This window comes from Thunnus thynnus, chromosome 16, assembly GCF_963924715.1.
Source record: "Thunnus thynnus chromosome 16, fThuThy2.1, whole genome shotgun sequence".
Classification (NCBI taxonomy): Eukaryota; Metazoa; Chordata; class Actinopteri; order Scombriformes; family Scombridae; genus Thunnus; species Thunnus thynnus.
Genome location: NC_089532.1, coordinates 8,028,240 through 8,049,214, shown reverse-complemented (window position 1 = coordinate 8,049,214; position 20,975 = coordinate 8,028,240). Strand labels below are relative to the sequence as shown.

General features: G+C 40.1%; 3 protein-coding genes and 1 long non-coding RNA gene across 4 annotated transcripts in view; 2 read left to right on the top strand and 2 right to left on the bottom strand.

Annotated features, from left to right (window-relative positions):
* The window catches only part of sos2 (son of sevenless homolog 2 (Drosophila)), a 37,416-nt gene extending 33,363 nt beyond the window's left edge, over positions 1-4,053 (top strand). Inside the window, exon 23 of the mRNA XM_067613712.1 lies at positions 444-4,053. Coding sequence (XP_067469813.1) covers positions 444-947 — 504 coding nt within the window. The 3' untranslated portion in view covers positions 948-4,053. The remainder of the gene's footprint in view (positions 1-443) is intronic.
* A 443-nt stretch (positions 4,054-4,496) lies between these two features.
* LOC137199409 (uncharacterized) lies at positions 4,497-6,694 on the bottom strand. Its single transcript, XR_010931781.1, has 3 exons — positions 6,576-6,694; positions 5,383-5,486; positions 4,497-5,235 (listed from the first exon to the last, which is right to left on the bottom strand). It is a non-coding gene; the product is annotated as an uncharacterized lncRNA (long non-coding RNA).
* Positions 6,695-11,599: 4,905 nt separating this feature from the next.
* si:ch211-67f24.7 (rho guanine nucleotide exchange factor 33) lies at positions 11,600-12,210 on the bottom strand. Its single transcript, XM_067613916.1, has 2 exons — positions 12,053-12,210; positions 11,600-11,869 (listed from the first exon to the last, which is right to left on the bottom strand). Exons 1-2 carry the CDS (start codon positions 12,206-12,208, stop codon positions 11,765-11,767), a joined length of 261 nt encoding a protein of 86 aa, XP_067470017.1. The 5' UTR covers positions 12,209-12,210; the 3' UTR covers positions 11,600-11,764.
* Positions 12,211-14,535: 2,325 nt separating this feature from the next.
* Positions 14,536-20,540, top strand: cdkn3 (cyclin dependent kinase inhibitor 3). The gene is made up of 8 exons (XM_067614699.1): positions 14,536-14,624; positions 16,243-16,339; positions 16,478-16,533; positions 16,645-16,689; positions 16,846-17,068; positions 18,746-18,777; positions 18,921-19,024; positions 20,266-20,540. Exons 2-8 carry the CDS (start codon positions 16,260-16,262, stop codon positions 20,353-20,355), a joined length of 630 nt encoding a protein of 209 aa, XP_067470800.1. The 5' UTR covers positions 14,536-14,624; positions 16,243-16,259; the 3' UTR covers positions 20,356-20,540.
* Positions 20,541-20,975: the final 435 nt, after the last annotated feature.

Sequence of the window (20,975 nt, the reverse complement as noted above, 5' to 3'; positions counted from 1 at the left end):
GCTTTACTCTCTGCTCTCTAAAAACTTTGCACAGTGTTCGCTCCTCTCTGTCCCGCTGTGATTAGACATTAGACACTCCCAACGCGCTCATGGACTCATAGACCTCTTTTGTTGAGCTTTGACATTTAACCCACAATTATCTGGGTCTCATTGGAAATGTGGTTCATTAAAGGCTGCTAAAAACAATGGTATTTGATTGGGGGGAGTTTTTTGTTTGTTTGTTTTTTATTCTTATCTAAACATCTGGAGTGAAGGACACAACATACTGTCATGTTCCAAGTATTTTTAGTTAGTTTTAGTTATTTGTGTTATTACAGATGTCAGATAGATTTCTTATTTCTGGATCAGAACTGAGTAGATGTGGTTTCTCTGCAGCAGCAGTGATGTGTTTTAATATGAGCAGAGGAATATTTTGTATTGACACACACGTCTCTGTGTCTCAGCTGAGCTCCAGGTCCGACAGCCCCCCAGCCATCCCTCCCCGGCTGCCCCCTCCTCTGCCCAGGAACCAGCCTCGACCGCCAGTGTACAACGGCCCCATCGACGGCCCCCTGCCCAGCCCGCCGCCTCCGCCTCCTCGCGACCCTCTGCCAGACACGCCTCCCCCGGTGCCCCAGCGGCCCCCGGAGATCTTCATCAACTACCCGCTCAACCTGCAGCCTTCCCCCGTGGGCCGCTACCACTGGGACTTCAGCAGCTCGCCCAGCTCGCCGAACACCCCGCCCAGCACGCCGTCGCCTCGCATCCCCAGGCGGAGCTGCCCGCTCAGCGCCAGCCAGAACAGCCTGTGCCCTTTACCTGTCCCCATCACCGCTCCCCCTGTCCCCCCACGCCACAACTCCAGCCCACAACTCCCCAAACTCCCACCAAAGACATACAAAAGGGAGCTGCTGCAGCCGCCATTACAAGCCCTCTCATTGGTGGAGAACACCGACAGCAGCCAGTGAGTCCGCTGTCGCTGTTTTTTTTTTTTTTTTTTTTTTAAACGCCAAGAGGTGATCTTGAAATGCAAACCGTGTCCTGCAAACTACGACACAAAGCTACTGATCAGAAAGAATAACACTGCTCCCCCCTTTTTCTCCCCGCCAAACACACACACACACACACACACACACTCTTAACTCCACCCACCCGCCCTCTGCATTAACCAATCACAACACCCCCCCCCCGCTGTGCCTCTCAGGGGATCAGTAGCTCCGCCTTCATCATAAACCCTCTGTGCCAATGAGAAACCCACACCGGTGTGCCAGCTAATAAACAACAAGGAGCACCAAGACACTGTTGCTGTGTGTGTGTTTGTTTGTTCTTACGGAGCAGGACTGTCTGCTCCTCATAGAAATCTTTAAAAAAAAAAAAAAAACAAGAAGAAGAAGTTCTCACCCCTCACACACTTAAACTCAAACTTAACCCCACGTCCCACTCCAGTACCAGGGTGGGGGTGCATGTGGGGGGCCTTGGACTTTGTAGCCTCAACTGTCATGCTTTGTTTCTTTGGGCATTGACATCATCGTTTTTCAACCCTGGAGTCCTGCTGCAGCTCACAGATTTTTTTTTTTTTTTTAACAAAACCTCGCCTCTCCTCAACGATCAACTTCGACGTAGCTCTTTCACTGTGGGTGTGTGAGCGGCAGGCAAACAACAGACGATTATTTCCATTGACTTGTTTTTCCTACGAACTGAAGAGAAAACAGTTGCCAAAGTCTTATTTTATGCAGGGGGATAAGGGATTTCCTTTTTTTTTTTTCTTTTTTTTTTTTTAAACTAATGTGACATTAAAAAGAAACACGAAAAGGAGGCAACACTGAACCCCCCCCTCTCCCCGCCCCCCATATCTCCCGCCCTCCTTCCACTTGTATCTCAACTGTACACTGTGACTGTATAGAAGTGAGTCAAACTGTCTGACTGTTTTTGTTTTACTTTCTTTTTTTTTTGTTATTTTTTTGGTCAGGCTTCTCCGCAGCCACAAAACGTTGCCTTTAAAAATCCAACAGCGGTGACCTCTGACCCCCACCCCCCTCACCTCCCCTACTCCTCCCCAGGCTCCACGTCCTCTCGGCCCCGGATGGGAAAAAAACACGAGAGCCGAGATCACTCCATTTGCACATCGAGCTTGGGCAAAGTCAGCAGGTTTTTTTTTTTTTTTTTTGCGATGAGACTATTAAAACATCCCCCTCTCTCTGCGTCTTTCTCTGTGTGTCGCGCAACAGAGGTGGAGGGGAGGGGGGGGGGGGGGGGGGGGGGACGTCTGCCACGATATCAAACAGCACCGATCCAGGACGAAGACGAGGAGAGAAAACTAAAGACGCAAACTGGCGAAAGCAGTTTTTTTTTTTTTCCTCTCTCTCTCAGACTCTTCGAAAAGCCGATGTCTTAACCCCCGACCCCCTCATATAGACGTGTGCTGCTGTCTGACACTGTGCTCTTCTCCAATAAGCCCCCACATGACCAACTCTTAACTCATTGGTATTAAAACTCAGCACTGGAAGCACGCAACCCCCCTCCTACCACCACCACCACCACCACCAAAGCTGGGTCAGCTCCCCCCAGTGGCTGCTCCAAATACCTACAAACCCATTTAAAAAAAAGACAAAAAAAAAAAAAAAAAGAGGAACTTTTTAACCCAAACTTCTTCTTCATCTCTTTCTTTCTTCTTTTTTTTTTCCTGCTCGAAACATTTTTGGAAAGACTGAAATAATCCATGCATCATGCTCAGATGTGCCTTTTTATTTTGTTTTCTACTTTACAGAATAAGCAAATGGTGTCTAAAATGCTAAAAAATAAAGTTGCCTATGTAATGTTTAGAACAAAGCTATACACTATGAAATTGTACATGTTTGTGGATACTGTGTATATATAACATGTATACACTAACTAAATAATTTGTATAAAGTGACTTTTTTTTTTTTTCCTCCCACCCCTGTTGTATTGTACCCCCTCATCCGCATCTGTTCAGTCAGTCGAATATTGCCTAATAATCCAATGCTGCTACAGTCGGATAAAAAAAAAAAAAATCATAAAAAAAAAAAAATCCAAACAAAAACAAAACGAGAAAAAAACAGGTCACTGTCACTAACTTACTTACAGACAATCTCCAGTTTTAAACACTGGGAGTATTAACTGAGGAAAGCCATTTTTTTCTCCCCCCCCTCCCTCCCTCCTGCCCCCCCTCCCCTCCCCCTTTAGCTGTTTTAAAGCAATGAAAATATACAGTTCAATATGCCAAGCACTTACTAGACGTGTGCTTCACTTTGTACATCCTACTAATTGCCTTTCGATTGTCTCCTTTTCAAAGACTTTTTAATGCTAACACTCATTAAACAAGAGGTTGGAACTGTATTAAGTTTGCAGTTGAATATATGTAGAAATATATTCGGTTGCAAGTATTTGAGCATCGTGAAGAATTGGACTTTTTTTTTTTTTTTTTTTTTTTTTTTCTTCTGAGAAACACACTTTGTGCACTTTAGGCTGTACTGTTGAAGAGCCGCAGTTGTTATAGGTCATATGTTTGTAAATGCAGTGGTCCTATGCAGCTGTCAAACTCACTTTATACATGGATCAGGGCAGAAAAACACACAAGTCTACCACCTCACTTCTATTCCCCCCCCTCCAACAAACCCCAGACCCCCCCCCCCTTCGAGTTTAGGAAAAGATAGAAACACCTGAGGATGTCTGATGTCAGCTGACAAAAAAAATCCTCCTCGCTTCGCTCTCTAGAAACACACACAACAGAGCGCTCCTCCTCCTCCTGCTGCCATTTGTGCAGCTGGTGAGTTTCGGAGGATTTTTTTTTTTTTTTTTCTGTCCGTTTCCCTCGATTGACAAAATTTTCCCAAGAAGTCAGTATTGGTGGGGTTGAGTTTGCCATGTTTTTCTTTTTGTTTTCTACGTTATTCCCAGCCCGACAGAATAACAGATTGGTTTTTTCCTCCGGTGGCACTGTAACAGCTTGATCCAGCAGTCGGTTTATTTGATGGTATGTGGCCTTTTAACTGCTTTGTATTAATGGTCTTGATGAGATTAATAAATCACCCAGTCTTATTTTGTACTGAACTACTCATTTCTCCTCTTGTTTTACTGTAACTTAAGTGGGTTTTTTTGACACAGGTATTGCAGAGGTTTTCCTCGCTGTAATCATACTGGTTATTAAAACATCCTCTTCAAATGTGCTTTCAATGTAAGTGATGAGGGCCAAAATCCACAGTGTGTCCACAGTTATTTTGTGCAAAAATGCATTTAAAAGTTGATTTGAAGCTTATATGAGGCCTCAGCAGTCTGGATTAGTCATATCATGTAGGTATCTGCCACATTTAGTCTTTTTAGTGTAAAATTCCCTCAAATTTGTGTTTCCCTGTTGAGCTGCGGTGGAAGTATAGCAACCAAAAGAGGAACTTTGGCACTAAAAATACAGTAATGTTGAAAGATATCTACTTGATTTGACTCATTTGGACGACTGAAGCTTCATATCAGCTTGAAATAAACTTTTAAATACATTTTTGGACTGTGGATTTTGACTCCCGTCACTAACACTGTCAGTGCATCATAAAGGGATCTTCTAATGGCCAGTATGAACAGGAGGAATGATTACAGCAAGAAAAAAGCTCTGATCACTATTAAGTTATATAAAAGTTATTATTTAGCACTTTTCTTAAGCTACAGATGGCTATATCCTGGTCTTATATCAGGAAACATCTCCGAATGCTCAAGTAAATAAGGTTAAGCATATTCAAGTGGGGTTTTAAAAATAGAAATCAAGAAGGAAAGTGTGATTTCTTCATTTTCTTGCCAATGTTTCCTCATATTAGATGTTTTCTGCAGTGTCATTGTGAGACTTGTGCTCCTGCTGCTGCTGCTGTTTGAAACACAAACCCCCTTTTTTAGTTTTATCTATTTATCCTACAAGTGTCATCCTGAAGAAATATAACAGCTAAACGGATTCAGATTTAACAGACAATCAAGAGAAATCCATGTTTTCAGGCTTTAGTTTCACCGATTGTTCGTTCATGCATTTATGTTGCTGTTTCTGAGTCCGTCCGTCACAGAACTCCCAACACAGTATCTGCAGTTTTATGTGTGACAGTTTGTTTTTTTTCCCACTGAGAGTCTTCTGGTCTCTCAAGGAGGGACAGCGGAGGTCAAACAGTGCTGCAGGGTCCCTCGCTGTCCTCGCTGTCGTCCCACAATCCTCCGCTGTTCTGCACTGCTGCGTGGCCGCCTCGCTGCTGAACCAGGCCTGGTCTGAAGAAACCAGCAGCAGGAAACAAAAAAAATGATTATTTAACCGATCAAATCCAGGTTTAATCATGTGACTCACAGCTTCCTGCTTCAATCATACCTGTAATGAGAGTAAGGAACAGGTAAAATCACTCTCATGAAGGCTCTCACCTCAGATTTTCTCTGCTCGGGTTGAAATTCTGAAAGCTTTGCCTCGCTGTAGCTTGGATCGGTACGAAGCCTTGTCTGTTGTCCTTCTCTGGAGCCGAATCAGCCTGATCCATGAGGTGATGTGGAGACACAGAGCAGGTTTGAGGGTATAAATAAACAGAAAACTGTGCAAGAAAATATGGTATTAAAGGATTTAAGAAAGACTAATCATATCATATTTGAAGATGGAGTCATAATGTTCTGCAATGCTCATTAATAAGGATTTTGGTCCCTTTTGTTTGTTAGTTGGCAGCATTTCCAAAAAAAAAACAACTCAACAGATTTCACTGGAAAGTTGCACCATGAGCCAGTGATTTGTTTTTGGCGCAGATGCAGGAATCTGCGGTTTTTAAAGCATTACTTAACATTGCTAGATAAGGCATTTTTGGAACATTTTTATCTCAAGAGCCATTAAAATCTGGCAGATGTGTCCCGTTACTGCCTCGTATGTACACGAAAACAAGCTAATATATGTAGAAGTTTTAATGTGATTATAGCATCTTTCAAATTACTCTGACGGTCTACCACTAGGGGCACCAGATTCATAAATTTAAAGGTTTGTGCAGCCTTAATACAAGTAGATAATGTGCTCTTTTTGGAAGGTTTGTTGTCTGACACACTTTAAAAGCAAAAATGCACTTTTTTTTTTTATTATTCAAGCAGGTCAGAGAGGTTCTGTGAATGCTGAGTGCTTTATGTTGCCAGTTGCATCAACTGAATCCCCCTCTGTCAGAAGGAATAGGCAGACTCTCTGAAGTTCAGTCTCTTTAATCACCAGCACAGACAGTGAAGGACATGAGCTCTACAATAAGATGGTATATTAGTATTTATTATGTATATATGTCTGCGTGTGTGTGGCATCTGAAATAGAAATGAAAATACATTAAAGTCCGGGACTACAAGGAGTTTTTAACAAGGGAACAAGGCTGTGTAGCTTTATAAACTTTTCAAGGGGTGAAATATTGTAATCAGTTCCAAAACTAACTGGATGCCAATATAAATATTTAAGGACACATCAGATTTAGGGCTCTGGCTGTTGCATTTTATTGGTGTGAGCTGCCCACAGTCTCTTAGACAGCCAGAGACAAGAATCCTCTCACGCTGGACCAGTATAATTACACAACACAGCGCTTGTGTAATAAAAACTTAATTACCTGTTTGGACGGGTCATCCCAGATGGGCCTGAAGGCACTTTTCGGATGGAGAGGAGGTGACCCTTTCCTGACACTGACCAGCCTCTTCCCGTAGGAGCTGACGAGGCACGGCGTCGGCCCGTCCACACACTGACCTGCGGGGTTTCTCAGATGAGGGTGAGGGGTTAATCTGGGAATCTGCCACCTCAGACACACAGTCCTCTCTCTGGGTGCATCTCTGGACTGCTGCTGCTGCTGCTGCTGGCTTAATGAGGGCTTCAAAAGCACCGGCACCTGGCTGTCCTCCTCTTCGTCCTCCCCACTGTTGCTGCCCATCGTCTCCCTGCGCAGGGTGCCATCAGGGCTGCAGGAGGTGACAGAGGAGTAGTCGAAGGCCGAGGTGTCGTCTTGGTCTGTCTCGCAGTCATCAAGGCTGTGGTTGGCATGAGGCGCCTCTAGCTCGTTGGTGCCTTTCCCAGTGGGCTGGCTGAAGGTGCCCTGGCCTGAGTCGCTGTTCTCTCCCCATCCTGGAGTCTCCGGAGTGAGGAGGGAGCAATAAGCGTGTCCGCAGGGCGCTGGCTGGTTCAGGACCGCCGCCCGGTCTCTTCCACAGCCCTTCCTCCTCACCGGACTGCAGGACCAGCACTCCAGACGCATCGAGTGACAGCCGTCAATCCCGTTAGTGAGGTTAACGGCCTGCTGGTCGTCTCTGTGGAGAGGAGAGAGGAGGTTACTGTACCAGGAGACATCAGCTGGTAGAATGAGGGACAGCAGCATGAAGGTTGTAAAAATCTGAGAAAAGAAAGTACCACATCATTTACTGAGAAACATAAAAGATCTAATCCACTCTGTAAGGCCTGATTTGTCCGTCTGTTCAGACCTAAACCCTCTTCTCCACTCAAAAATGTGTTTTTCTTATTGTTACTTCACCTTGATGTTTGAGCTTCACTGTGCAGAGTTTGACACAAGAAGACGGTTTAAAAATCATCTACTAAAGAGGAAAGTTTCACTTTGCTATCCTTAAACCTCCGTTAAGACGTCTACCGACAAGCATGATTAATGACATCACAACTAGTTTGAGCCAATCATGGTCCAGTATGCAGTTTAAACAAATTATTATTAGACTATTTTCATGTCTTTAAACAGGTCAGAAGGGGCTCTTTAAAATTTTCATCATCTTTCATCTTTTTATGGGCTTTTAGTTCAGTGAACTGATTTTTGTGTACCAAGAAGATGCTGGTGGTCACGGAGTATGAAAGTGAACAGCAACAACAGGAATGATGGAAACTGAAGAGTGAACAGGAGCTACACATGCAGCAAAAGATTTAGCATTACCCATTTACTGCAAAACACTGTTGCTAAATTTGCAAGTTTTATTGTTTTTTCCCTAACTTTTAGCTTTGGTTAGCAGCTGGTGACAGCTGTTTCAGATGATAGATGTTGGAACTTTGAGAAAAGTGACGGATTACTAATCTCAACTAGTTCAAAGTGTCTGCAAATTGATTTTCACACTGTACTGAAATGAATGGACAACACCACTATGGATACCTGGAATGGATTTTTTTTTAATTCAGACAAAAACATGCAAAAACACTGTTATGGTCCTTATGGTGCTTTAAACCCCAACTGCCTCAGATGGACAGTCAAAGCATGCAGATGTTACTGAAAGTAATAATGTGAGTGTTGCCGGAAAGATTAAGGTCTTCCCACCAAAACTCCCCCTGGACATGTAGAGGTTTAAACAAAATCTATGTAGGAATAACATATAAAGCAGTATTTCTGAGGACAATAGTGCCAGTCATCTAAATACAGAACAGAGGTAACACTTCTGTCTACGTCTTTTGACTGCAGATTCTTTCCTACCTGCTGTACTGTCTAAAGCCAGCAGAGGGCAACACTCACCTCTGAGCTGCAGGGTTTGACTCCCCTCTGCCCTGCTGAGACTCTCTGGGATGATGGTTCCTCATGCAACAGTTTGCAGAGGATCCTCCGGCTGCTGAGTCAGAGCAGCTGTTGGTCATGCACAGAAGAAATTATATTTTAAACTCTGAACTTTAGTCAAAAACACAGAAGAACAGGCATTTCATATCAAACTGGGACAAGCAGCTGCCCCACAATCACCTTTAAGCCCATGTACTGGATTTATTTTACTTTTCAAAGGAAAAAAATACCTAATCTGATGTTTTCCTGAGGCATAAATGTTACTTGAGTGTTTTTACATGATTAAAAAAAAACACACACATGCAGTTCATGATTAGACAGTTAATCCTTTTGATGATGCTCTCACCTGCTTCCTCCAGCTCCCTCTGCTTCCTCCCATCGGACATCTTCCTCCAGGATCACATGACAGCGAGACAAAACGCCCCTCAGTGCTCGCTCGGTTCCCAGAAGGAGGCTGCAGTCAGGATGCTCTTTACCTGTCCACTGCAGCAAGTTCTAGAGGAGGAAGATGAGGCAGAAATAAGCAAATCAGTCAGTGTTAAAGTGGGAAGGAATGATTTTCAGTTTATCTCCAGTCTTCAGTAGGGCTGCCAATTATTCTCTTGACTAATCAAGTCAGAAAATAGAGAAAAATGCCTGTTATAATTTCTTAAAGCTCAAAGAGACGTCTTCAAAATACCCTGTTTTGTCTGATCAACAGTCTAAAATCCAAAGATATTCAGATTACTATCATGCATGACACAGAAAAGCTTAAAATCCTCAAGTTTGAGAAGCTGCAACCACTGAATGTTTGGCATTTTTGCTTAAAAAATGGTTAAAACGGTGATTCAGTTATCAAAAGTTGCAGATCAATCGACTTATTGTTGCAGCTTTAAACAATCTGTTAACTTAAATATATGTATTTAATGTTTAATATCTTTAAAAGCGTTTCTAAACCTTCCAACAATCTACTAATCTTTCCCCCCACTTTTCTTTAAACATCCTCACGTTTTTTATTTTCTGATTGTGTTTTTCAGGTGTTGGACGTCTCATTCTGGGCTGCAGTTTCAACTTTAGCTTCGCTCAGCTCAACTTTAGGGTCAGTGTTCGCCTGCAGTGTCACTGACTCGACTCACCGTCTCTGCTGACTCACCTGAATGTGACTCAGGTAGCTGTGGATGCGAGAGACGGGTGCCAACAGCAGAGACAGCAGTTTCATTTCCTCTCTCTCCATCTGGCCGCTCTGTAAATGGCAGACAGAAAATATCCATCAGCATGTTTGGTTTCTAGTCCACTATGACTGATTACTGTTAACGCTGTAATTACCTGTGTTTTGTGACTTTTATCGGGATGATTCAATCTGTTGAACTCCAGGGAGAGGAATGATGCCAGGGTCGTTGTGTATCCAAGGTACATATCAGAAAAAGCTGTCTGGAAAATGAGAGTGATTATAAGCACCCTCGGAGTTCAACGCAATCTCCTGAATCATTTTTTTAGAAAGAAAAAGGATCTACTTGCATCGTTTTGGCCGATAAGCTGCACCAGGATGTCTCCAACCAGAGATTTCCAGTGTTCAGCAGATAGTCGTTCCTGCAGAGTGTTCCTGAAGAGCAGATGTCGCTGTAACAGCTGCTCCACAAACTTCAGATACGTCTGACTGGATACAACAACACAGAAAACAAGATTTTTTTGATGTTTTACTGTACAGATACAGATGTGTATTCACTGCAGATGAGAAAACATTCACATTTTATAGAGATCTTTTCCATTTCTGCTTCTGTGTTGCAGAAATTCTCCTCATGTTGTGACTTTCCATGCTAGGAAAATCAGTTTGAATCAACTTTCTTTCTTTGTACAGTAAACAAAGAAAGACGGCAGCTGTTTAGTACTTACTATGGTTCTACAGTCATCAGGTGGGCCGGTGGTGTCTTGTATTTGTCGTATAGCTGGTTTAAGGTTGATACGTACTCCCACTCAGAATGCAGAAGCTGCATCGCCACCTGATGTCGTGCATCTGCTCCAAAAAAAAAAAAAAAGTCAAGTCAAGTCTGTCCTAAAACAATTGCATTATGAAAGAATCTTCTAATGGCCAGTATGAAGGAATGATTAAGGGGGAAAAAAACCTGTTTCAATGTTCATATGGACACCTGACTGTTGTTTTAAGACAGACCTAAAAAAACTGCAAACCTGTCCTTTTCTTTATGAACAGCGATTCGTATAATATGATATTTGTTGCTTTATATGTGACTGAATCAGAATACGACACGACATGAACACAGACAGAGGTAGAGACATGAAATACATACAGACCCTAACCCTACTAACAAACCACATATACCAACATGTGTAAATTCACAGAAGAGCTGAAGAGCTTTCGAGGGATCACTGAACCTCCAGTGGCTCCTGTAACATGAAATGTCTGCTTTCTTATGGTTAAAAGGTTTAAAATTGTGTATCCCCTAATATAGATGTTTCCTATGGCAGCACAAGCTTGTTTTGTTCCTGATGTGTGATGCTGTTTTGTCACTGCACAAGGAAATAAACTAATACTGGATTTTTTGCAATCCTTAAAATGGTTATTGAACATTTTACCATACAAAGATATTTGGTACAGTTGAAAGCAAATGTAACATGCAGCTTAAATCACAATTGTGTTTTCCTGTAGCAACTGGCTACAGAAAATGTGTTTTTCTACTAATCTGACAGATGATGTTGACCTCTGTGTTAGCTCACCTGTGCCCTCGTTCAGTCCTGCTTTGAGGCCCTGCAGGAAACAGTGGAGGAGCAGTTTTCCTCTAGACAGGCAGGCCGAAGGAGCAGATGAACAGTTACACTGACTCCGTCCCCCGGCCGGCTCGGCTGGATCACTGCATCACAACAGTGGACAGACGCCAAAATGTCTGATTTATCTGATTTATTACATGTTTTTAACATACAAAGATATGTTGTATCATGCATTATCATACTGTAATCACAGTGTTTTCTCCACCTGCTGACCAGGTGAGATCAGCTGGTTTTTGAGTGCTGTGAATGTATTTTAATCATCATCATCATGACATAAATGAATCACGACAATACAATCAGATTATATTATTTTCTCAATTAGGTGTTTGACCTGTAAAATGTGAAAAGTCGATCACTGTATTTTTCACTGTGTAATATTTCTCATAAACCTTCAGATAAATGCTCTGTGAGAGGCCACTGATCATTGGGACTTTGAATCAATTTGTTTAAACTAATAATGCAAAGCTAGTCTTCTTATCTGAGCTGCTCTGTAGTTAATATCTGTGTTACCTTTCTCTCTGTTTTGACATGGAGCTCTTTCCATCCTCCCGAGGTCTCTGTCTGTTACTGTAGAGCTGCAAGACCTGACACTGCATCACACCAAGTTCCTCCTGCAGGATGACAAATGAGTTTAAATAAGCATCATTTAATACTGTGTTATATCTGTTTATGATGCACAGTCCTGGGAGAAATCCTTCCTATGTGTGTATGTGGTTAATTTTCCTTCCTCTTTTAATCATCGTGGGAGTCTAACTAAACTTTACACACTTGATTTGTCTCTAACAGACTCTCACCCGCAGAGACTCGACCAGCGCCTCCAACCGTAAAGCCTTTTTCTGACAGGTCCTCCTGTTCTCCTCCAGCTCCTCCCTCAGGTAAGTGTCTCCATGTTGGATCTGACTGAGCTCCAGCAGGGCGCTCGTGAAGCCGGTCTTCAGCTCCGAGACCATGCATTGTAACTGAGGGAGACACCAGGTGGAAATATATTAATCAGAAATATCAGATTTATTTATCACAATGCACAACAGAATGTATCTTTACACATTGATCTCGTAAACTGCACTCAGACTGGATTTATTTTCCATCTGCTGCTGATTTTGCAAGAAGTCAGAGCTTGAAATTTAAAGCGAACTGTCTCTTTAACAAACTCTAGCTGATGGGGGAAGCACAGAATACCTTGGAGATTTCAGTGACAAGCTCGGCCTCTTGAGGCTTCATGACCTGTTCAGAGAGAGAGACACAAACAAAGCTGTGTGCAAACACTCAACAGTGATTAATGTTCATCACACACTGTGCAGCCTAAATGACCTTTTTTGACTATTACCGGCCGTCAGTCAGCTGGCAGACTGTAGATAAAAACAGAGTGTAGGTGCATGTTCTCCTGTGTCCTCCCAACATAGATCAGATAGTGTAGCAGCAGACACACAATGGGAACAAAACAGGGGAAGTCAACCTGTTTTTCTCACAGTAAAGTGAATCCTTAACCTCTTTCTAACCGAATGCTCACAAACATTATAAGAAACTGGTGTTAATTTAGCATCTACATAAGGTTTGACTGAAGAGTTATGATTTCAAGCACAAAAAAAATGCAAAATCTGTCATCATTTATTCTTTCTACCTCAGCCTATTTAAACCAAAGGAGTCAGAATAACATGTTTAACCTGTAATAAAGACTTTCATGTCTGTATACGTGTTTGTTTGTAGTACCTGCTCAGATGTTGCCCCTGCCAGCAGCCCCTCTGCTAAGGAAGTGGCAAGCCAGCCAAAGAGCTCAGCCCTGCAGGGGAAAAGGCTGCAGGAGCCAAGATCCCTCCTTATAAGTCTGCTGACAGAAGGACAGGCACGGATCAGCAAAAAATATGAAATTATGAAATAAGCAATAACCTCATGTTTTAACAGCAAATTAACCAAATAAAAATCCCTCTTTTAGAGGTTAATTATAGCTCTCCTTAGGTCATTTTAGAGCACTTTTGTGTAATCAAAATATGAAAAAAATCCCATTTTCAGTGTAGGTTGCAAGACTATGATATACATACTATCTAGTTAAAAAAAAAAGTGATTATGCTTAAAAGCACAATGATAATTCAGCTGTCCAAGTGTTCAAGAATCCTTCAGAAAACATCAAGCAATGAGGCAAAAACAAAGCCACAGGAAACTCACCTCAGCTACAGCTCTGCAGTATTTATACTCCAGACATTTGAAAAGATGCAGTGATTCATAAAATCCTCAAAATGTTCCGTTTCTCTCTTTCTGTGCTAAAACTTTCAGTTTCAGTCATTTGCGGTGTTTGAAGGCGGTGAAGCTTCATGTTGCTGTGTGCTGACAGCAGATGTCCTGCATGACGCTCACTCAGCATCTCTGTGATCTACTGAGGAAGTCAGGTCGAGTATGAATCATGTAAATGCCCTGCTGGAAAAATAACTTTATTATAGAGACATTTACAGTAATTCGGATATTGTTGTACATTTTATTATTAATCGACCTTCACGTGATCCGGTTTGTGCTTTTTTTTTTATTTAGGTCACATGGCACTAAAATACTGCTCATAGTTTTTAATATGGAAATGTGAAATTAGGTCAGTGGAAGTGTTGTAGATCTCCTACAAATGATAAATTCCAGCGATTTCCAATGTACGTGAAATATCGATAAGATAAAGGTAAGAAAACAGATAAAGATCTACTATATTATTATAATAGAATAAATAAAAAAAAGAAAGAAATTACATAAATCTGAGATATCACACTAAAAAGCGTGATACATTATATACAATACAATACATAAGACTTTATAAATGAATTATTTGTGAGAAATAAATCCAGAAATTAGGTGATGCAACACCAGCAGCTATGATTTGTATACGATATATGATGTAAATATCTGTATATGTGTATAAATATTAATAATAAATACAATATAATGCATAAAAACATATTAAAGTACGGTATATAGTGTGGTATGTGTGCAGTTTTATATGTTTTTTAAGTATGTTTGTTTATTTATCAGTCCAATCGTTTGATTTTAAAAGAAGCTCTAAAATATCGATTGAAATATGACTCTACAGATTCATTGACGATCATTAAATAAACAAATTCTATCATTAAACTCAAGAAAACAGATAAAAATTTCTCTTTTTTAAAGTTTGTCTCATTTGAGGGTTGTCGCCACTCATCGCAGTCTTCACTCCGCCCGTCTGGATCAGTCGGTAAATTAAATCGAGCGCACAAATGCGTGTACGTTGTGTTTTGGAAGGGGCGTGGTTAAGGGGAAATACTTGAATCTGATTGGCTGCTGGGCTCACGGAATTTTCAAACCGAGGCAGCAGCTGACGGAGCTGTCAAAACAGCGGACGGGAGGAGTTCGAGACCGGTGAGGAATAAAGAAAAAGCTGCAGATATACTGTATATTTGTTCATTTATATGAATGTCTGTAATACTACACGGCTGTCTTTTCTTTCCGGTAACAGTTAGAGAAAGATTTAATATCATTCTTCTCCGTTTTGCTTAAGCTAGCTAATGTTAGCAACAATTTCTCTACGAGCAACGTTCATACAAACGACTCCAGGCAGAAACGTTACCGTCGGTTCTGTAATAAGAATAATATTTATGCTTTGTCACATAATATGTTGTCTTTATTGTAATAATCGTAATACATTTTGAATATTGAAAAGTGTTTCACTATTTCATGTTTAATTCATATTTTACTGGTTAGTGTGGAGCCATAGCTCCTCGTGTTGAACACTTATTTAAAGCTGTGGTTCTCAAACTGGGGTCCGGGGACCCCGAGGGGTCGTTGGGGGGCTTCCAGGGTGTCCCCAGCAAAAAGGGGAATAATTTATTTTCTTTATAACTCCATCCATAAGCAACACAATGACAAAATGTATTATTATTTTGGACATGGGTTTCATACACTTTCTGTTATAAAACATTTAAACCAAAAATGTTATCAGATGGGGGTCTGTGGTCTAAGTTTTGTCAGTTTAGGGGTCCTTAATATGAAAAAGTTTGAGAACCACCGGTTTAAAGGACCATACCTAACATGGCTTAACATGTTTTCACCAATTTAGAACAAAATACATGATGCTATACTATACAATGCAGGAGGTGGACACAATAAGATAAAAACACCTGCACAATATAATTCAATACAAAACAAAATCCCTGCAAAAAAAAAATACTTTTTTGTGAGGTAAACAAAATAAAATGCCTCAGAAATTACGTGTGTGGTAAAACAGTCGAATCTCTCTTGACAGTTTTGACAAAAACTGAACATTATGAGCTTCACAAAGGTAGTATTTTTACTGCATGGTAATTGCATCATGTTTAGAGCTGCAACGATTAGTCAATGGACATAAAATTAATCTTGTTTTCAGAAAAAAATGTCCAAATTCTCTTTTTCCAGCTTCTTAAATGTGAATATTTTCTGGTTTCTTTAGTCCTCTACGACAGTAAACTGAATAACACCTTCAGCTTTGAGAAACAGTGATCAACATTTTTCACCATTTTCAGACATTTTATTGACCAAGCAAAATAATCAACAGATCAATCAATAATAAAAAATCGTTAGTTGCAGCCCTAATTATATTGTACACCTTGTATTGTTTTTACACAATGCACTTTGTTTTTTAACAAATTTATTGTTCTGTTTATTTCTGTACAGTATTGGAATCAACTTGCAGAGACTTTAAACCACCTTTTTGTCAAAGTTGTATGTTAGTATTGCGCTTATGTTGTTTTTTAGCCATCTATGTAGTTGTATTATTATATAATACATATTAGTAACATAACTTGGAAAAAAAGGTAGATGTAATTTAAAGTGATGATTCCTCTGTTTGAATCAAGTTTAGGGTTTGTGCTTGTCGATTTTCAAACTGAATAAAATGACCAGAAATCATCGAAGGAATACGTCCAAATTATCTAAAAAGATCCTCGAGATAAGATTACAGAGTTGTCGTTTTATTCTTTAACTGCTTCCTACTTTCTTCCAGTCTGGAGGACTGAAGTCATGAGGACGAGCGAGTTTGACTCCTCATCTGAAGAGGAGGAGGTCGGAGAGGAGCAGCTGACTCCCTTTCACATTTCTTGGTAAGTTTCAGCTGTTCTTTCTTGGACGACTAAAAATTGTGTGATTTATGAGGGTCATTTTTTTGAGGTTTTTAAATAGAAAAAATGTAAAACAAGCATCACTTTGTTCATGTATTATATATTTTGTTTGGCCGTAAGGTTGCCTCTGTCCATAGTGGAGTCCTCCCAGTTTCTTGGGATATGTGCGCTACCAGGTAAAGTGGTGTTTTATCATTTTACATTCTTCATGTTACTGTTCTTATTTCATTTGTAAAATTTTCTGCGACCGATCATTAAAAAAAAATGTTTCTTTCATCTAATTTCAGGTTGCAAATACAAAGATATCCGCAGGAGTCTGCCAAGAGATGTTGGTAAGGCGACTTTCTTCATGATGGTCAAATTAAAAATACTCTCTCAAGCTAATCTTATCTTTTGTTTTGACTTTTCAGAAGTGTCTAGTACCTGTAGATTTGTGAGAGTGACGGTGAGCCAGCAGCTGTTTGCAAGTTTTATTGTCTCATTCACAGAGGAGCTTCAGAGTCAGGGGGTGCAGGATGTGTTTGTTTTCTGCACCAGAGGGGAACTCGCCAAATACAGGGTTCCCTCCCTGCTGGATGTCTACCAGCAGCGGGGCTTCACAGTTCACCACATGCCCTTCCCAGATGGAGACGTTCCTGAGCTGGAGCAGTGCTGTCAGATCCTCAAGGAGCTGCAGGTCAGCCTCGAGAACAACAGGAGGACGGTGATCCAGTGAGTTTAACGACCTCTCAGACTGTGATTTAGAACAAAAACGTGGAAAAAAAGCAGACCAGGCAACATATTTAAAGTCCCCCTCAACTCAAAAATGTGTTTTGCTTATTGTTGTTCCTTCAGTTGGATGTTTGAGCTCCGCTGTGCAGAATGATGTATGTGCAGAGTTTGACACTAGAAGGCTGTTTTCACATTTATCTGCTGAAGAAGGAAAATCTCAGTTTAAGACGTCTACGAGCATCATTTGCGACCAATCAAGGGCCAGTATACAATTTACATAAGTGTGATATGGAAACTTGAAACTTCCAGTGCACAAACACTGACTTTTAGGAGAGTAGGAGACATCTTGTATCCAGCAGCTTAACTTTTGAAATGAAACATATTTGCATATTCATAGCATAGACATAGATTCATAGAGTCTGGATCTTTAATGAGGTAGAAGGAGAAGATGCCTTTTTAAGGATTTTTAATAAGGTCACTGAACATTTTTTTGGTGGAAAAACATGACTGAGACAATTTATTATTCCAAGCAGAGGATTTTTATATGTCCTAAAACCTGTCTGGAGGGGATCTTTAATATAAAAAAAATACCTATTAAAAAGTTCAATCAGTGTTAAAAAACATAACCATGAAGAGAAACTTTTAATCACTGACATTATTTCACATTTCCTAGTTTACCTTCCTTTTGGTTCTGGAAAAAATGGAGCAAAAAATGGCTTCATACATATAAAATACTCAGTGTGCGCTTGTCTCAAACTGATGTCAAAAGAGGTTTACAAGTTGTCATGTAAAGGCAAATCAATGGTTCAGTGCTTTGCCTCAAAAAAAGCAGCAAAAACATGAACATGAGAAACTCTAATAATACTGTTAAAATCAATCACTGCAGAGGATGAACCTTGTTTTCCCAGTTGCATTGTTTTATTAATTTAACAGAGCATATTTATACTTGCAATAATACAAATACTTAGATTAAAATACTGAAACAGAAGGAAACACTTCTATTTCTCTACCCAAACTATTAAACATGCCTTATTTCAAGATGTTTGTTTTGTTTGGCAGAGAGATGTTTCATAAATTACAACCAAACAAAAGGAGCATAAATGAAATGGAAAGTAATCAATGAGTGTTTACATGATAAATTATCATCCATGTATCTGAATGTGACAGATTTAGGTCACAGTTAAACAGTTTAAGTGTTTACATGAAGCATTTTTATTCTCTTAAGCAGTAAAATGCTTTAAGTAAACGCAGCTGCTGACAACAACAGACCAGTGTGATGAAATGAAGGTTGTTGGTTTGTGTCACTCGATTAAACCAGAACATGTAAAGTCTGCGAAGCTTTCAACTGCTGCTGAAAGGCCGCCGAGAGGCTCTTCAATCCCCGAGTGAGCTTACAAAGCTGCTCACCAGGCAACAGGAAGAAACTGGTTGTACTGGTGTGTGAGTGTGTTTGGTTATGTAAATGTGAAGCAGGGAATCGCTGCTACCTGAACATGCAAACGACGAAAGGTTGAAAATAGACATTGATTCTGTCAAACCTTCTGTGACATCATCAGATTTTGTGGGTTTTTTTAATATTTGAAAGGTATTTAAACACTTTTATTCCTCGTGTTTGCTTTCAGCTTTATAAACATGCATTTGATAAGATTTCTCCCTTTTTTTTCCTCCATCCTTCAGCTGTTACGGAGGCTTGGGACGCTCTGGATTGAGTAAGAATATTTGACTTTGATTCTCTAAATATAAATGTTAAACAGTTTGACCTTTTTAAAAAAAACAAACAAAATCATCTCAACTGGTTTTTCTTTCACGTCTCTGATCACACGGCTGTCTCTCTGTGTTCTCTGCCGTTCAGTCGCCGCCTGTCTGCTGCTTCAGCTCTCTTTCACAATGACGGCAAACAAAGCCATCGAAATCCTCCGGGAGCACAGAGGAGGAGGAGCGATACAAACAGTGAAGGTGAGTCGTTTTCTTTCTTCTTCTCTGAATCTGGACAATCATGCTGGTGTGGTTTTTTTTCCCACGGGTTCTTGACATCCTTGAAAGTGTTTGAATTTGAGAGAAAAAAAAATCAAGGCCTTGTAAGTTTTTGAAAATAGACATAAATATACATGGGTCATTGAAAGTGCTTGAATTTATATGTTTTGTGGAAGAATAGAATATTGTTTTGCTGCGTTAGAGAAGGCGAGAGACCACATAGTCTGTGAGTTTCTGTAAAGTCTGCTAGTTCTCATTATAACAATTCTGTGTTGTAACAGTAATTAACTGTGATTGATTCGTGTCTCAAACTATGCCGTGTTGGGTCCTTGAATTTTAGGAAATTGGGCCTGTAAAGTCCTTGAAAAGTCCTTGAATTTAATGTTTAAGAAGGTGTCATAGATTGATTTTCCTCTTTTCATGCAGGTGCAACTGGTTTGCATTAAATTCAGTAAAATAACTACGCAGAGACTCAGAACTTCTTTGGTAATTATATAAATTTCTCCATGGTGGTACGTTTATTTTTGAGAGAAAGCATTCAAGTGCTACACTATGCTTTAAATAAACCACACAAGACAAACAATAAGCAAACATGGTATTTGTGAAAAAGGATAATGTAAATTACAGCCTGACTGATAAATCAGCCTCACGATCTTATTGGCCGATATTAGCAGTTGCCGTATATGTCGGCCAATAAATAACAAAACATTTTAGTAAAGATATGCCAAATATATGTTTATGGTCATTCATAATTGGTAAAATAGCACCAAAACATGCAAATACATTTTATTTATTTACTGCAAAATCTCCTTCTCAGTAAAGATATTCGTCACAATTCTTTAATAACCAAATTTAAGAGATCCTCATCAAAAATGTTTCTTTATGTTATGCCTCTATAAAAATAAAAAAAAGACTATCCACCAATATACTGTTGTCAAAAAACCCTTATCAGTATCACCATGTAATGACAATGTAAATATAAAGACACAATCTTGTTTCAAGCCACTAGACATTAATTATGATTCAGTGCTGAAATGCCAGTAATAAAGCTGATGGTGTGTTTTGGAAAATGAGCAGTAAAGTAAATAATATGTAATTATTGTTAACATTCAAAACGACAGCTGTGTTCCTCTTAAACATCTTTGCAATCTATTCAATAGATTTACTGCTTTGTGTTTTTAAGTTTCTCATTAACTGACTGCTTGATTTTTTCTTTTCCGCAGCAATACAACTTCCTCCACGAGTTTCGGGAAAGATACGCAGCCTACCAGGAGAGCCGAGAGGTCTGTACAGAGCGATCGGTGTCTCGGTGATCTCCGCTCCTTCTCTTCAAATCATGAGCCATGAAAATATTCATCTCTTCAAATTTGCTGTGATTCTTTTCTGATTGTATGTGTGATATAATTGTATTCTCTCATGACTGCACTTTAAAAGAATACTCTAATATATTGCTTGCTGTCATCCTCATTATAATCGAATAAAAGACTTGATGAGGAAATCCTGCTGCTAAATGAGTTCATAGCATGTTGCTGCATTTATAACATTTAAATCAATGGGGAAAGGTCGCCTGCTGTATCTGTACTGTATTTATAGTATTACTAGAATTAAACTGGACAGGTGTCAACTAACCTTTTAGGAGTAATATATTGATATTTGTTTAACAGATACAGTATATTCAATGAGATGCATTTTACTGGTTTTTCTTACTGCAAACACTACAAACCAGAACTTTCTCACTCTGTTTAATAGCTCAGTCATATCACCTTTTATATACTATCACATTTAACTGCCGTGTTCAGCTAATACAGCCCTTGATGTCCACACAGCCGTGTGTCTCTGTACATTAACCGAATGTAAACTGGCTCAAGGGATCCAAATATCAGTCGGTCAGTTCACCACTTTGGTCCAGAGTGAAATATCTCGACTATCAGAT

Coding starts and splice junctions, on each gene's coding strand:
- cdkn3 (XM_067614699.1), top strand. CDS start 16,260: ATGAGGACGAGCGAGTTTGACTCCTCATCTGAAGAGGAGGAGGTCGGA. Junction 16,534..16,644: donor TGGGATATGTGCGCTACCAG/GTAAAGTGGTGT, acceptor ATCTAATTTCAG/GTTGCAAATACAAAGATATC. Junction 19,025..20,265: donor GAGCGATACAAACAGTGAAG/GTGAGTCGTTTT, acceptor TCTTTTCCGCAG/CAATACAACTTCCTCCACGA.
- si:ch211-67f24.7 (XM_067613916.1), bottom strand. CDS start 12,208: ATGGTCTCGGAGCTGAAGACCGGCTTCACGAGCGCCCTGCTGGAGCTC. Junction 11,870..12,052: donor CGCTGGTCGAGTCTCTGCGG/GTGAGAGTCTGT, acceptor GTCATCCTGCAG/GAGGAACTTGGTGTGATGCA.